The sequence below is a fragment of the Narcine bancroftii genome, chromosome 8, assembly GCF_036971445.1.
Source record: "Narcine bancroftii isolate sNarBan1 chromosome 8, sNarBan1.hap1, whole genome shotgun sequence".
Lineage (NCBI taxonomy): Eukaryota > Metazoa > Chordata > Chondrichthyes > Torpediniformes > Narcinidae > Narcine > Narcine bancroftii.
Window position 1 is genome coordinate 173,434,094 of NC_091476.1, and position 17,754 is coordinate 173,451,847.

Below are 17,754 nucleotides of genomic sequence, written 5' to 3' on the forward strand. Positions count from 1 at the left end.
AGCTCCACTTCTAAGGCAGACAGAATCAGACAGGATGCCAAATGCTGGCATCCAGCTGATGTTGAATGAGGCTGCACTTTAATGGAGACTGGTTTATTCATGTCCAGTGGTTGCGGCCAGACGCTGCTGTCAATCCCAGGCAGGCTAAATGCTCCCGCTAGCTGCTCCACGATCCACGCTGCTTCCTTTCTCTTCACTTACGACGAAGCCTCATCATTCTCTGTGCTCTGAAATCTTTCTCTGATAATTTGTTTTGGGAAACTCTTTAAATATGAATCGTCAGGCACCAGCAGCGTTTTCCTTCCTCGAGCTGACAAACTTTTGAAGTCATGCATAGTCAGTTGATGAGTACAAGTCGTCCGCAAGTCGTATGTTCGTAACCCGGGGACTGCCTGTATTTGGAAATACTTGTGTACAATAGTTTAGCATTTCTTGTCTCATTTTTTTAAAAAAAGTTATAATAAGCTGGTCTTCCGGGCATACTGCTTAAATAAAAATACAGACAACCCCTGTGTTATGACTCTTTGGGTTATGGAAATGTGCCTTGACAGAATTCATGAATCAGTACCCAAAAATGTAGTGTTTTTATTAAGCCTGATAGGTTCACTTTGCTGCCAGCAGGTCCCTCTCAAGATGCCTGAAAAGACTAGCAAGTTCGAGTTATAAATTATTATTGTGAATTATATCAAACATGGGCAAGATAGTTTAAAGTGTCTCCATTCAAATTGAAGGCTGGTAGGTGGTATTCATCTTCACTTGCTTTCTGCAAATGGAGTGGCTGACCACTTGAGATTTGCTTTGGAAACTGACAGAACAATCTCTTCAGTGGCCTCCCACTGTAAACCAGCATCTGCATTCCTCCTCATTATTGTTGAGAGATGTATCTCCAAATTCAAGGAGAATCAAGGTTTGGTGATGATGAGTTTATTGTCATTGAACATAAGCACTGAAGTTCTTGCTGCAGCCAAACAGGTAAAGCTGTGATGCAAACTTTTTGAATGAAATTTATAAAGACCATAAATACATAAGGTGGGTAATAAATATTCTGAGTAATTCTCAAGCAAAAAAATGATTTGTAATAATGCAGACAGGGTTTGATTAGTGAATGGAAAATCACAATACACGAATGCAACCCCTCCATTATGCTGTGTTCCCCAAGTACTTGTTTACATTGAAGTTGATAAGGTTTATTTTTGATGGCCTCCTATTTGACAGTGGAAATGTTGTGGAAAGTTTGTCATTCAACTAGAGCATCTAACAGCATTATTTTTTTAATGTGCAGTATAAAACTTGTGTAAGTATGGTCATTGATGTACAGAAGAAGGATGAAAAATCATCCAGTCTATTTTATTTGATTCTCCTTCACTTGGAGGCTCTGTAATCTCTAGTGCTCCAGCATTGGATGACCCAGAATAACTCTATGGTTACAACCTTGCTTGAATGGAGCTCAGTCTTTCTCTCCCTTTCCCTCGATCTCTTTTCCTCCTGCTCTGCATTCATACAGCCATTCCCCTCCATGATCGATTTTCATCTTTCTTCTCCTGCCTTTCTAGCCATACCAATTATGGCCTCCAACCTACCCCCTGTCCCCCCCCAGCCATTTTAATAAGGCTGCCTGCCTGAATTTTGCTCATTCCTTGAAGAAGGGTGCAGGTCCAAAATATTGGCTTTATATCTTTGCCTCCTTTGTGTGACCTGCTGAGTTCCTCCAGAATTTTTGGGTTTTTGTTATATTCAATGCATCTGCAGACTTTCGTGTTTCACTTGAATGGACTAAGTTTATCACTTTGAGATACAGCGTGTGTATTTGTTGCCATTCTTAATTGTTTCTTAATTGTTTAAGATGCCAAATGTTTAAAAGAAATTCGAAAAAGTTTCAGGATTATCATTAACATTTTTACTCCATATTTAACTGATTTAAATTCCTTAACTACCTTGGTGATTTAAATTTTTGAATTTGGATCCACCCCAAAAGCATATCGTTATGCAAGCACTTTCCAGAGATCTACATTTTTTGGAAAATGTTCTTGACATTTTCTAATTGAAGCAGTTGTAAAATTTCAGGCATGAATACAAATCTGTCAAATTATATTGCACTGTTTTCAAATTTGTATTTTATCAGGTCCAGTAAACAATATTTTCCTCAAATTTATCTTGTGGATAGAAAAGGTAAACATATTTAATAGAGTTTAGGGACAAGCTTGATTCAAAAGAGGAAAACGGGTTTAATGTAGAATCTGAGCAAATGCTGCAATTTTTAATGATGTGTTTTTTAAAAAAAAAAATTGCTCATACCAATGTGACAATTGTCAAGTCAAAAATAAATTAACTTGGTGTTGGTCTTGCCCCACTTGTCTTGGTTAGTAAAGTGCCAGGAAAGCAGGAACCAGACTTGCACTGTTATTTTGTTCCAGTTAATTCCCATCTTTTACTGTTTTCATCTTATGAATGTGGTTATAAATGTATAACATAACCGGGTGTGCAAGTGTAGTCAGATATTTCATTTGCAGTATGTCATTTTTACATTTTAAATTTAAATTCTGGCATACAGCATGGTAACTGGCTATTTTGCCCCATGAGCCCATGTCACCCAATTAATTACAACCCCCGAAACGTTTGGAACAGTGGGAGGAATCCAGAGTCCCTTGAAGAAGCCCATGCAGACACAGGGAGAGTGTACTAACACCTTACAGACAGTGTGGGATTCAAACCCGGTCGCTGGCTTTGCGCTAACTGCTATGCCAACCTTGCCTCCCCAGTTGAGAAATTGAGAGATTTAAAAAAAACATGAAAAATTGCTTAAATTTACATTCTCTTGTTTTTTACAGCAAAGAAAATTTGCAAGAATACAAATTCTAATCTGTTTTTTGTTGATTTGTAATTGAAAACCTTTATTGTTGCAAGGAAACAGTTTTGTACAGTTAAAATCAAATTGACTGCTGTATTCATCAGAAATTGCAGCTAAAATAAAGATGAGTTCCTGATTTGGTCTTCTATTTCAAACAAACATCAACCTGTGTTTATTAACTTAGTTAATGTATTTAGAAGCAAGGGGCTGATTTTCAGAAACCAAGCAATGGAAAAGTATGTTCTATTCAAACACAAGTTTTTGTTTCCTCAAGTTGCTGGTTACTGCTTGATTGTTGACTACTCTGGATGAATGTCAGTCCTGTTATTGCATTCTTACCAAAATTTGAGATATTTTTCAATGAATAGCCATTACTGTGATTTTAAAATGTGCTTTTGTCACCAATTTCTATGATCACCTCGAGTTCTTGCAGTTTAATTTTTATGCCGTGTATAGTAATGAAATCGTGCATGTCACTTAGGAGCCGAGTTTTGGACCTCAGAGCAGAATGTGTTGAGTTCATTTTTGTTTCCCTTCTATGATGTGGTCCATGCATTGCTTTTCCTTTTCCCCCTATTTGTATAGTCCATCAGCTGTCACAGCTCCAATTCCTGTCTCAGAATATCTTAATTCTGGTTTTCTTTAATGCTGCTTAATTAATGCTAATTCAATAACTACATAAAGGTGGCAGAAAATATTCAGGCTATCAGTTTACACAATTTGACCTGGAGTATGAATTCTTTTTTGTCTCTATAGATGTTGCCTATTTCTTTTGCTTTAGATTTCCAGCAGATGCAGAATTATGTATCCAAAATATTCCATCTCTATTACCCCTTCTGTTCTCATCATTATTTTCTTGCCTCTCCCAGCAGGTTTTGTCACCATTTGGTCTCACTGGCTCTTCTCCCTATTGCAGACATTTCCTTTGTCCTCACAATCCTTTTCTGAAACTTAAAACATGATTGCATTTTTATCACATTTGTCTGTCCCATGTGTGGTTTGCACATTGACCTTGTTATTTACATCAGATCTCAGAACATTTGTAACTAATCATTTAATCCTGAGGGAATGCCGAAGCAGGAAAAGACCCTGCACTCCATCTGTTGATTTTCAGGATCATTATCCTCCTCATTTAGACATTTTCCTTTCATTGCTTCCCTCTCCTGAAGAGATTAAACACAGTTTTCACTATCAAATAAACAAAGAATTGCTGGAGGAACTCATCCAGGGATCAGTCTTTTTTTTTTCTCACCATCAAGTGATCTTTGTTGACTAATTTTGGTATTGTGCTCAGTTCCCACAGGGAGAAGCTGAAATTTCTGCTACCTCTTGCACAAGGGAGATTTCTGCTCAAGTTTTCTACTCTGCTAATCTATTCCTTTTTAAATGCAGTCCTCAAAACAATGTGTATTGAAATGGTGTTTTGACATATTATGGTTAGATGGTTAAGACTCCCACTTTAGCAAATATAATTGCAGATGTGTCAGAGGCCAGAATTAAGAGTATCAGAAAGAAAGGAGAGTAGGGACATGAAGATAGCAACTCTAGAATAGATTACAGGTGGGGCAAATGAGCCCATCGAGGAATTTCAAGACAGAGTATGAACACTTAAATTTGCTCATATGCCATTTTAGAAACTAAATTTAATTTGTTGAAGGGTTCTCATCAATGCATTCCTTCACTTACAGTTAAGATTTGTGAATTGAATATTTGTATATGTGACCTCAATTTATAAAGCTATTTTGCAACATGATTAAACATCGCCCAATTCTCTCTGCACAATTCAACTTGGACCTCCAAGTCATTTATCTTCATTTAGATCACTGAGCTTGTTGTGATGTTAGACTATTGTGCAAAATGACTTCAAAACTTTTCAGCAGAATTGAAGACAAGCCTGCCAAGAAAACATGACTATTAATGCTATGAAGGTAATTCACGGAAATTATCAATGTGAATGTGTGCACACTGGCCATTTATTGAATTTTGCAATGTCAAGAGTGTGAACCATCGTTCGCCAAAGTAAAATTACCACTCGAGGTGGTTTATGTGTTAGGGCACCATTTTTATAATGGAAGAGATGGGAAAGGGGTTAATTGTGACATAAGAAGATCAGGAGCACATGCTGTGGATCATCCAGGAAAATAACTTATTTTGGCAAGACTTAAGAAGAATGCGAAGAGGGTGATGAGTCTTCTGCACATCCTGGAATGTTCAACACCAGCTGAGGCTCATTTTAATTATTTCCTGTGTAATATCTTGCATGGAGACGGAAAGTACAGGTTCTTGGGTGGATGAATTTGGAGAATGTGGAATTTTAGGATTCTATTATTCAAGCATTGTGGTAATCTAACAAAAAATCTCTGGGTTTTTTTTTGCAGTTTGCCCAAGATTGTATGTTGTTAATCTCTATTTGTGGTGGTAGAACAAGTTCTTTGGGTTCAAAGATTGACAGACCTGGACGTGCATAGGAAATGCTGAAATTGCTTGGCAGATAAAGCAACATCTCTAGAAAGATACCCAGAGTTAATGTTTCAAATCAAAGATCTTTTGTTTTCGTTGCTGAGTGTTACCAGACTTGGTTTTTATTTAAGAAGGGAATTCCAATATGGAATGGAGTTTGAACGATTGAAAGTGCTGTGCTTGGCCATGAGGAATCATTGGATGAGAGAGCAGTACATGCTTCCAACAACATCTTCTTTAAGTCTTGTTCAGCCAGCCAGAAAGAAGTCTTGCCATCAACATTGCAAGTTCCCTCAAGCTCAGTCACCATCTCCATCTTCTGAATACTGTCTTTCTCATGGAAAATTGAATTTGAATATGTGAATTTGGAACAGGAGTTTGCCCTTTGACTCCTTCAGCTTGCTCTGGTATTCAGTGAAACAGCTGATTGCAACCTTAACTCATTCCCATCTTCCTGTTGTAACCTTTTAACCCCCTTGTCAATATAATTTCAACTGCCTTAAGCTATTTAAAGACCAATTTTTGATTTAAGGTTTTCCAAAGATCATTAACTCTTTTGAAAGAAAAATTGCATATCTATCTTCAATGGATAATTCATATTCCGAAGCAGTCACCCCTACCCCGTTCAAGATTCCCTCAATGAGGATGCATCCTCTCCACATCGATCATCCCCAAACCCTTCAGGATCTCGTATCACTTGGTGACCATCCTGCAAGGTTACTTTTTTATGATCTTGTTTTAAAATTCTAATATTTTGACCTGTATTTATTTTGGTTGTATTCATAAAGTTGTGGGTGTTAGAGTACAATCAGAACTTTTGCCTTTAAAAGGCCTGTGATTTTGAAATTTTCATTTTGACAAAACTTTCTCACTTATACGTTGTTCCAATTGAGGTAAATTGATTTTCATTAATGCTTCAACTGATGTCACCTGCTATCACTCATCCAAGGGTAACTGTCCATTGTCCTATTGATCTGGTAATCACTTGCAGAATTCCTTGAAGTGCTGACTGCAAACTCATCCCTTTTGTTGATGGACTCCAACATGGATGTTTGCATTTTGATCATCAGTGATTAGTTCAAAATGTTTTGCATGACTTGAATTAGCAAAACATTTTACAGGGTGTACGTGGAATATACACAGTAAGATCAGGTTATTATCAAATTATGCTGGCATTTTATTCTATTTGTGTGATTTTTAAAAAAAAACTTCTGATAATTATTTGCATAGTTGTGCTTTTGAATACAATATTTGCTGGGATAGCTCTAATAGAATGCAGTGTTCTTAATTTCAGACTCCGTGGTATGGTTTGTGCACCATACCAGCCTGTTCAATTTCTAACTTGTGTGGTCCAACAATAAAGATAATTCGGATTGTGCATTGTACAATTTGTATTGTTTTGTTTAATAACCCAAGTTTCTGAAATAATCTAATCTGAAATGCATGGGTTAATTGTACAGATTGTTTAAAGGTAGTTTCTTTTAACATGAATCCTCCAATGAATGGATGAATATATTTATTTACTGCGCCCCTTTCTACCATTAGAACCAAATAAATATTGTGGTACACACTCATTTGTGATTTTTTTTTTCTTCTCATTGCTTTCAGGACCCATCGAATCACCATCACTAACTTCTGCCTTGGAAAGCATCTAGTGAGTGAGGATGATTTACTCAAAGATCAGCGAGGGAGCCCTGCCTACATCAGCCCAGATGTACTGAGTGGTGAGTTCCCATTATTGAAGACTAAATCACTACTTAGGGTTATGTGATCTTGCTGAGATCATTAATGTGAAACTAAAAAGCTTTCTGATTTCTCCACTGTTAATTGTCCTTGTATTATCCATTTCATTCAGTTCGCTGTGAAATCTTTCAGGATCTTGACCATATTTAATGTAGCTGATGTAAGAAGTTATGTAACAGACTTGGGACAGTGGTAAGGGAGATGCCCCGCCTGATCCTTCAGGGAACCTGTTCTTTCCCTTGTGACTCTCTTGTTCTTAATAGACAAAATTGTTTCGGATTTTCTCTTTCACTGACTGCCAAAGCCATCTCATAACATCTGTCCTGGATCCTCTGTGTTGATGCAATCACAAAGGCTCACCAATTGCTATACTTTGTAAGGAGTTTGAAGGGACTCGGTCTGTCACGGAAGACTCTCGGAAACTTCTACAGGTGTACCGTAAAGAGCATTCTGGCTGGTTGCATCAGTGTTTAGTATGGAAGTACCAGCACTCAGGACAAGAAAAACTTGAGGTTTGTGAACTTGACCTGCATCACTGGCACCATACTTCAGTCCATCAAGAACATCTATAAGAAAGCAGCCTCTATCCTCCACCATTCAGGCCATGCCCTCTTCACATCACTACCGGTGGGGGGAAAGTAAGGAGCCTGAAGGCGAGCACTCAGTGGGCACAATGACAGCTGCTTCCCCTCTGCCATCAGATTCTGAAAGTGGTCCCGATAAACGCTGAGATTGTTGAGATAAACAGAAACCGCTTCAGTGTTGGAAATGCTACTTCAATGGTGATTGGATTTTGTGAACGACAGCTTGAGGGAATAATAGGAGGTTATATAAAGGATGAAAGGGCCTTAGAAAGAAAGGATTGAGGAATTTTGAGAATGATTCCTGTGGTAAGAAACTTCAATTAAAATAGTAAACTAGCAAGATTGGAATGATTCAGATTTCATAGATGTGTGCAAAATGAGTGGGAAAATAATGTTTGGATGCAGTTTCCTTCACTGGAGGAGTTGAACAAAGAATGCCACAGATACAAAACAAAGTGAATGATAATTACCTATTCTTACGCAATACATTTGATATACAGAAGACACTGCCTGCTGCACCGGTGGAGAGAGATTCCATCCTGGTATTTGTGAGGGAATTGGTTAAGTATTCTGTATGATGAGGAAACTATTGTCAGGCAATAGAGGCCAGGGGATGGAATTGATGAGTTATTTTGGTAGAGAGCTGGCGGAGATGCAATGTGCAGGCTTCTCTGTGTAACTGTGCATTGATGTGTGATGACTCATTGAAGCATTTAAGTTCATATTTTGAAATCACCCTGCTGACTTGTGCAGGAAAAGAAGCAGAAGCAAGCCAAAGAGCCAATCACTAACAACGAAACTCCTGTCACTTCAGTGACAGCAGGATAGAGTTACTGACTTTGTACAATCTTGAGGGTCTCTATTGTTTGGCCTGGCTGAGCCAGCCTGAGAAACATCAAATGAGGGGTTGATTACTTTGGATTTTTTGTTTTCAAATTTGAACCCTCAATTAAAATGCTTTGTTTGAAGAAGCTTTTTTTAAAAAAAAAACTCAGCTGCCTCTCTCAACTGAAGTGACTTGTGGAAATGTCCTGTTTATGCTCTTATTTTGTCTTAGTTCCTGATCTTTGTTCTTGATTGCAAGTGTTGGAACTCTCCCTGTAACGAAAAAGTGCAACATGAGCACTTTGCACTCATTAGTTCTTTTTCTCAAGTGGTCAGTTTTTCTGTTCATTTACATGACAGAAACTGGTTGCAAAATGGATCTGCTTCTCAACCTGGACATTTTGATTTCAAGTTTGTCATGGAAAATCAGAATGATCATGGTCTAGATTCGATGGTGTTTAAAGTATGTGGAAATCATTTACCCATTTAATCATCCATGTATCATGGTTCTTTGTGAAATCAGTAATATTCAACAGGTTAGTTAACATCTATGGTGAGAAACTGTTTACAATTTGAGTTGATGATATTTTCATCAGAACTAAAACAAAAAACCAGTAAAATCCCTATTATCCAGCACTCAACCAGGAAAAATACAAGGAAATTTTTTGAAGAATAAATCAAGTTTTAAATAAAAGATTAAAATTGTAAATGTTCTCCGAAGCAGCGCACAGCCCCATGGGAGCAAATATTCAGTCAGCGGAGCAACCTGGTTGTGCCCCGCCCACGGCTGCTGTTTGAATAAAGTTTTGTTTGAATAAAATGGCAGTGCCCAGGATGAAGAGCCGGCCTATGCCGCTCGGGCGACTCTCCCAAAGTGTCTTTCTATTCCTGCCTGGTAAGATTTTATCTTTTTTAGTATTAAGCATGTTAGTAAGGCTTTATCTATAAACCTGAGGCAAGAGTGGGATTTAATTATGATGGTGGCATTGTTAGTGTAGTGGCTAGCACAATTCTGTAACCAGGGTTCGAATTTATAGGAAGGTACGCCAAGGGTCTGCCTGAGACACTGACGTGGAGGTGAGTTGGGTTGTGCCGAGGGTCCGACTGGGACACTTGCATGGAGGTGAGTTGGGTTGTGCCAAAGGATTGACTGGGACACCAGGATGAAGAGGTGGTCAGTACTGTTGGGGTGATTATCCCAAAATGTCTCTCTATCCTTGCCTATTAAACTTGTATCTCTATTAGTATGAGGTATATTACTAAGGTTTGATCTATAAACTTTGGGGAGGGTGGGTTAATTATGGTGGTGGTATAGTTAGCATTGCAACACTGTTACAGCGCTAGCAACCAGGGCTTGCTTGAAGTTAAGTTTTTGTTATGGGAATTACTTGATTAAAGTTTACATAAAGATTACAATACTGATTTTTTTTTCTGAATTAACATTTTTCACTGTTTTTTGTCTTTTAAATGGTATATTCTTAGTGCTGGTGTGTTGAGCATTATAAGAGTGAGTCTCAGTCAACTGGAAAATTTGAATTTCCAGCATCTGCAGGTGCCGGACAATGGATATTTTACTGTACACTGTTTTGCTTCTGGACATTTCATTTTGGGACTTAACCAAATGATATCTGAGCAGGGATTTCCAGAGGGGAAAATATAGGAGAAAACGCTCTTTTGCAGTTATATGAATAAGGCCCATTTCTGACAAATCCACTGAACATCCTCGCCCTTTCCATCCTTCTGCTGCCAGCATTTTAACAAAATATTGAATGAGCACATTTTTATTATGGTCAGTCTTCTTCTTTGGCTTGGCTTCGCAGACGACGATTTGTGGCTGACAAGTCCGATGCGGGACAGTCAGACACGGTTGCAGTGGTTGCAAGGGAAAATTGGTGGGTTGGGGTTGGGTGTTGGGTTTTTCCTCCTTTGTCTTTTGTCAGTGAGGTGGGCTCTGCGGTCTTCTTCAAAGGAGGTTGCTGCCCGCCGAACTGTGAGGCGCCAAGATGCACGGTTTGAGGCGATATCAGCCCACTGGCGGTGGTCAATGTGGCAGGCACCAAGTAGGTCAGTAGGTATTTTGCTAATTTCATGTGCAAGTTCTCCTTGGCGTATAAGTACTTTCAATTAATCCTGTTAGCTCTTGATTCAGTGTTGATCTGTGGTGCGTTCAATTCATACACCAAGGGTGCAAGTTTGAATGTTACACTTGTGGTTTGGAGTGAAGTAAAATGAGCTAGTCCTACTTTTGAATGTTGTTGGTAAGGATATGATCAACTTCTGCTCCTTGTGTTTAAAAATGCTGCTTCCTGTTTTGGTTCTGTTGCATAATAAAAGGGCGCCTATGAGCAAATTACTACGGAATGCAGCCACTCCTGGGTTCATTTTAAAGCTAGAGAGGAGAAGGGGAGGTTGTGCTGGAACGGGTCTTTTTGACCGAAATGGACAGCATTATTTTATGTTCTATGTGAACATTGAACATTGTCCTCTCTGATTTTATCTCCCATTGTGTTAACGGCTAGCCTCCCTGGGGAAAAATAAAATGTTATTTTCAACTTTGATTTACCTCCAACATGTGGGAATTGAATTAACTTTGGGAAATAAGTATTCTGCACCTTCTGCTAGATGTGTGAGAGCACAAGGTGTCCCATCTTCCCCTACTACAACAAAGACAGCAATTGTTATTGTTTTCTTGACTGGTTACTTTGAACTGAAACTAACATCTGATAAAGGGTGGTCTTCACCCATATCGAGGGGTGCTGCCTTTCCATTCACTGAAATTTCAAATTGTAAAATGCATATTAAATTTCAAAGAATTGTTACTGGTTTTGTAGTTCCTGTTTTATTCCTGATTGTCTCCCCTGAAATCAGCTGGTGATTCAAATGCCATCTCATAATGCTGAATTGGGTCCACACAAAGCACAAACCCCCAGCAGTCCCAGAATCTTCTGAACTGTTTTGTATCACAATATATCATTGGTATTAAATTGCAGTCAGTCATCTCTAAGTTGCTTTGTTCATCTTTTCCCAATCTCCTGTGTTGAGAGCTTTTGAACAAGTTGCCTCTGAACCCCTCCCCAAACTCATTTCTCACCTGCAAATTGGAGTATATTACGGCTTGATGTTATTATAATTCAATAGTTCTGATAATTTTATTACTTTCCCCTACTTGTCTTCCCAATTTTACTTTCTCCATCCCTCCCAAGAAACATTATCCATTGTTTTCTGAGTTTTTCTAACCCAATTCTCAACAGGCCATATTTCAAACTTTGCACTGAACTTTGAAGCATTTGGGTCATTGGCTTTATTGTGATTACGGCCCATGGATGTTAATGCCAAGAGTACATAGTTCTGTATCTTCACAAGAAAAATTATGTTAGAATCGGTAGATTAGACTTGAGAAAGATTGGATGAGACATGTTTTGGGAATAGATTATGAAAGGATTTGAAAAGATTAGCTCGGAGAATCATGAAATTCCAGGAGACAAATCATGATTGACAAATCGTTCATGGACAATCCCCAGCTCTTTTCCTCATGGTTCGTTATTTTCCTTGTGCCTCCAAGTTTCCTTCTAATACTGATTTGTAGAGAAGACCAAAGTTGATGGCCATAGATATGATAATCACTGAAATATTAAGATAATTTGGACATTCTTTAGTTTAATCCAGAGGGAAATTGAACAGAAACCTGCATTTTAAAATGTGATTTAAAGTGATGGCAAAAAAAAAGATTAATTGGGTTAGATGAAAACTGGAAGAAGTTTTGGCATGCTTTTGGATCTTTGAAAGCTATTTAATCTTTGCATGATGAAACCTGTTCCTGAAGAAATATTATTGATGAATCTGCACTAGAAATAAATTGACCCTCTCATTAGAGATTGTCTTGACAAAGATCATTTGAATATGTATCTTGTGCAGTCAACTGTTTGAGTAGGAAGAGCAAAAAAGTAACCAATCTGCCATGATTTCAGAAGAAAGGATTATAAAATTGAGTAAATTTTCAGAGCATTCCACCATTAGAAAATAGTTACAGCACAGAAGACCATTTGATTATTGAGGTCTGCCAGTTTTTTGTTAGATTAATCCTGCTATTTCCCCCTAAATCCCTGAACATTATTAAATGTGGCTTTCCTGTATTAACCCATTCTTATCTATATGATTTTATCCAAGTTTCTAGATTATTCTCCAGGCCTGAATTTGGTAGATCTTAAGCTTTTTTTTTAAAAGGAGCATTTGCCATGGTCCTGGCCTCCTGTACTTGACATCCAAAGGGAATTAAAAAGACAACCTGTACTTCGCAATAAAACCTACACTTCACAATTTCAACCTTTACACTGCATCCCCTCTGGACCTGGATACTTGCAGTTAGCCTGCCTCATTCCTCTATTTGATATGGAATGGGGACTGAGTAAATTACCAGGACCATAAATTCCTTTGTGGGGCAAATCGAGCCTCTGAGGTCTCATTGAAAAGATGGTTTCCAACTCTACAGTATTGCTCTGTGAAGTATTAGCTTAGATTTTTAAGGTCAAGCTACTGAGGGGGAACTGGAAACCACATTGACTTGGATGCAGAAGGGCTGGCACTCAATCTCTGAATTGTGATTGTTGAGTTAAATAGTTGGCTACCAATGAAAATCTTATGTACCCTAAAATAATCAAATGTACCCTAAAAGATGATTTTGTCCTTCAGTCCTCAAACCCCTCTTGCATGGCACAGTATGTGCTTGGGATCGGGAGCACCATACTGATGACCATTTTTTTTTTAAAGCTACCAGTTAAAACAGCTTCATGTCACTTACTTTGAGCCACACTTGTAATTGGTACAACTAAGCAGTCATCAGGAACTCTGGGGCATCTGAAAATCTAAACCCCCTGCGCCCCTCCCAAAAATAGGCAGATTTTTCCTTTGCATGTCAGGCATTGTAATTGGGTTTTGGCTGCAAATTGTGTCCGACAAGCCAATTTGACCAGGGCAAAAGAGTATCAGCCCCTGAATAAGATCGAGCCAAGCGTTTCTTTATTCGATTGTGGCATCACAAAGGTCTTTCTGCATGGCTGAACTAAGGCAGCCCAAAGTGTTGTTGCAAAGTATAATGCTGGAAGCCTGTCTGAGCTTCACGGAATTGGGAGGGGGCTGCTTCTATTACATCAACTTCACAGTGTGTGATGGTGCCTGGAGAATCATGCAAAGTGGTATTTGGGAAATGTGCAGTCATTGGTAAAGTTTTGATTGTGACAGTTTGCTTTAAAAAGATCGCAGGTGCACTCTATATAACTTGTGTGGACAAGACAGAAACCTGGTATTCACGATGGTGATAAGCCACAAATTTCAAAATGGGTATAAGCCTTGGGAGATGTTGGCTTTTCTCATTTATAATGTTTTAATATGGAAATTTCCTCTTGACAGTAAACAGTGAATAAAAGATCACTTCTACATAATGTTTGGGATAGACAGTTATTCCTTTATTTGCTCCAGTTTTAAATTTGTAATCAAACAATTCACATGATTTAAAATGTACATTCCAGATTTTATTGAGGGTTATTTGTATACATTATAGTTAGAGAATGTAGAAATTCCAGCACTTTGTATAAAAAGTTCCCCCATTTTAGGGCACCAAAATGTTGGCGTCATTTGGGTTCACAGGTGTTTGTTATTGCTTCATTTGTGCAGGTATAAGAGAATGAGGTTGGCTTCTATGATTTTAATTATCTTTGGAGTCTGTAGATGCTATTTTTCCACATAAGGACCAGAGTTATGCCAATGTAAGTCAAGTCATTGAAGCTGAAAAAACAAGCAAAAGCTGAAGAAAGCATAGAACATTACAGCACAGAAATGGGGCTTTTGGCTCTTTGAGTCTGTGCCAAACTATTCTTCTACCTTGTTCCACTGACCTGCACCCAGCCCGTAGCCCTCCATTCCCCTCCCATCCATGGATCTGTCCAAATTTCTTAAATGTGAAAATTGAGCCTGCATTCACCATTTCAACTGGCAGCTTGTTTCACACTCTTACCATGCCACGTGAAGTTCCCTCTAATGTTCCCCCTAAATTTTTCCCACCTTGCCTTTAACTCATGTCTTCTGGTTTTTATGTCACTTGCCCTCAGTGGGAAAAATTCTACCTACATTTATACTCTATACTCCTCAAAATTTGAAGTACCTCTATCAATTATCCCCTCATCTATGCTCTAGGTGGGGGGGAAAATCCTAACCTGTTGAACCTTTCCCTGTAAGTCTGTCTGGGCAACAACTTAGTAAATCCTATCTGCACTGTTTCAAACATATTGAAATCTTTCCTGTAGTTAGCTACCAAAACTATGTACAATATTCCAAATTTGGCCTCACCCATGTCTTTACAACTTTACTATAACATCTCAATACATTGATTTATGAAGGCCAATATGCCAAAAGCTCTCCTTACAGCCCTATCCATCTGTGACACCATTTTCAGGGAATTATGTATCTGTATTCCCAGATCCCGCTGTTTTATCACACTTCCTCTTTTTTTTAATCATTTACTATGTATGTCCTTTCTTGGTTTTCCTGCTAAAATGCAACACCTCAAACTTGTCTGCATTAAATTTTGCCTGCCATTTTTTTCCAGTCCATTTTACCAGCTCATCCAGATCCATCTACAAGCTTTGAAAACTTTCTTTGCTGTCCACAATCCCTCCAATCTTAATGTTATCTGCAAACTTGCTGATCCAATTTAACATTATTATCCAGATCATTGATATAGAGGACAAAGAACAGTGGTCCCAACACCGATCCCTGAGGCCCACCACTTGTCATAGGCCTCCAGTCTGAGAAGACTACTCTCTGGATTCTCCAGATGAGAATCTCAGCCCGAGGACCAGACCTATCCTTCTCTATAATTAACTTGAATCTAATTGTCAAATCCAGTTTACTAACTCACCATGAATATTGGAGCAAATGAACCTTCCTGGCCATAGCCCTCTCATATGGGATCTTGTCAAAGGCCTTTCTAAAGTCCATGTAGACAATATTCATAGCCTTTCCTTTATCAACCTTCCTGGTACCTCCTCAAAAAAACTCTGAGTGGTTAAACACGACCTACCACACACAAACCCTTGTTGACTATCCCTAATCAGTCCTTGGCTGTCTAAATACTTGTACATCTGCTCTCTTAGAACACCTTCCAATAATTAATCTATTACTGACATTGTGCTCTCTGGCCGAGAATTTCCAGGGTTACTTTGGCACCCTTTTTAAAACAACGGAACAGCATGAGAGTTATCTCTAATCCTCTGGCACCACACCTGTGCTAAGGTCATTTTAAATATTTCTGCCAGAACCCCTGGCACTCCCAGGTTTCCTCATGATTAGCCATCTTGGTTCTTTAGAACATAGATTCATAATGGCCTCCGCGTGCAAGGCCCTCTAGAGTGGACAATTGCTCATCCTCACGGAAACTGAGGATGACGGAATATCTTGTCAGGCCATGGGGATTTATCGACCCTTATTTGCTTTTAAAACAGCAAGCACCACTTCTCTTTAAATTGTATGTTCACTGATCTCACTGCTTGTTTTCATAGCTTCCCTTGGCACTGCCAGTTTCCTTACGAAATACTGATGCAAAAAATCATTTAAAATCTCGCCCATCTCTTTTAGCTCCATACATAGTCAACCACTCTGATCTTTAAAGGGCTAATTTCCTCTTAATGATGTCTGCCAAAGCAACCTTGAGTCTTTTTCGCCTTCCTGATTTCTTGAGTTTTTTTTTCTTGCATTCTCCTCAAGAATCTCATTTGCTCCATGTTGCCTGTACCTGTTTCTCACCTCTCTTACAAACCAGATCCCAAATACCTCTCAAAAACTAAGGATCCCTCTGCCTGTTAACTTTGCCTATTAATCCTGACAGGAACTCTGTCCACTCAAAATTTCACCGTTGAAGGTCTTCCACTTACCTCACATCCTTGCTGAAAAAAATTTATTCCAATCCACACATTCTAGATCCTTTCTCATTTCCTCAAAATTGCCTTTCTCCAATTGAGAATCTCAGTCCGAGGACCAAACCGATCCTTCTCCATAATTAACTTGAATCTAATGGTATGATGATCACTGGATCCAAAATGTTCCCCTACACGCTTCTGTCACCTGTCCTGTCCTATTTCTCTAATAGGAGATTCGGTACTGCACAAGAAGAGACGTCGCTCAAATCTTCTTCTTCTTTGGCTTGGCTTCGCTGACGAAGATTAATGAAGGGGTAATGTCCACGTCAGCTGCAGGCTCGTTTGTGGCTGACAAGTCCGATGTGGAACAGGCAGACATGGTTGCAGCGGTTGCAAGGGAAAATTGGTTGGTTGGGGTTGGGTGTTGGGTTTTTCCTCCTTTGTCTTTTGTCAGTGAGGTGGGCTCTGCGGTCTTCTTCAAAGGAGGTTGCTGCTCGCCGAACTGTGAGGCGCAAAGATGCACGGTTTGAGGCAATATCAGCCCACTGGCGGTGGTTAATGGGGCAGGCACCAAGAGATTTCTTTAGGCAGTCCTTGTACCTCTTCTTTGGTGCACCTCTGTCTTGGTGGCCAGTGGAGAGCCCGCCATATAACACGATCTTGGGAAGGCGATGGTCCTCCATTCTGGAGACGTGACCTACCCAGCGCAGATGGATCTTCAGCAGCGTGGATTCGATGCTGTCGGCCTCTGCCATCTCGAGTACTTCGAAGTTGATGAAGTTGCTCCAATGAATGTTGAGGATGGAGCAGAGACAACGCTGGTGGAAGCGTTCTAGGAGCCGTAGGTGATGCCGGTAGAGGACCCATGATTCGGAGCCGAACAGGAGTGTGGGTATGACAACGGCTCTGTATACGCTTATCTTTGTGAGGTTTTTCAGTTGGTTGTTTTTCCAGACTCTTTTGTGTAGTCTTCCAAAGGCGCTATTTGCCTTGGCGAGTCTGTTGTCTATCTCATTGTCGATCCTTGCATCTGATGAAATGGTGCAGCCGAGATAGGTAAACTGGTTGACCGTTTTGAGTTTTGTGTGCCCGATGGAGATGTAGGGGGGCTGGTAGTCATGGTGGGGAGCTGGCTGATGGAGGACCTCAATTTTTTTCAGGCTGACTTCCAGGCCAAACATTTTGCCAGTTTCCGCAAAACAGGACGTCAAGCGCTGAAGAGCTGGATCTGAATGGGCATCTAAAACGGCATCATCTGCAAAGAGTAGTTCACGGACAAGTTGCTCTTGTGTCTTGGTGTAAGCTTGCAGGTGCCTCAGATTGAAGAGACTGCCATCCGTGCGGTACCGGATGTAAACAGCGTCTTCATTGTTGAGGTCTTTCA

At 39.5% G+C, this 17,754-nt stretch overlaps 1 protein-coding gene and 1 long non-coding RNA gene across 8 annotated transcripts in view; one reads left to right on the forward strand and one right to left on the reverse strand.

The window, feature by feature from the left end:
- Window positions 1-17,754, forward strand: part of stk40 (serine/threonine kinase 40) — a 107,964-nt gene that overhangs the window by 39,125 nt on the left and 51,085 nt on the right. For all 7 annotated transcript variants that reach the window (XM_069895853.1, XM_069895852.1, XM_069895857.1 and 4 more), the window contains one exon: window positions 6,917-7,032. In XM_069895853.1, the coding sequence (XP_069751954.1) occupies window positions 6,917-7,032 (116 nt within the window). The remainder of the gene's footprint in view (window positions 1-6,916; window positions 7,033-17,754) is intronic.
- LOC138741951 (uncharacterized) lies at window positions 8,645-13,439 on the reverse strand. The gene is made up of 2 exons (XR_011343919.1): window positions 13,259-13,439; window positions 8,645-8,733 (listed from the first exon to the last, which is right to left on the reverse strand). It is a non-coding gene; the product is annotated as an uncharacterized lncRNA (long non-coding RNA).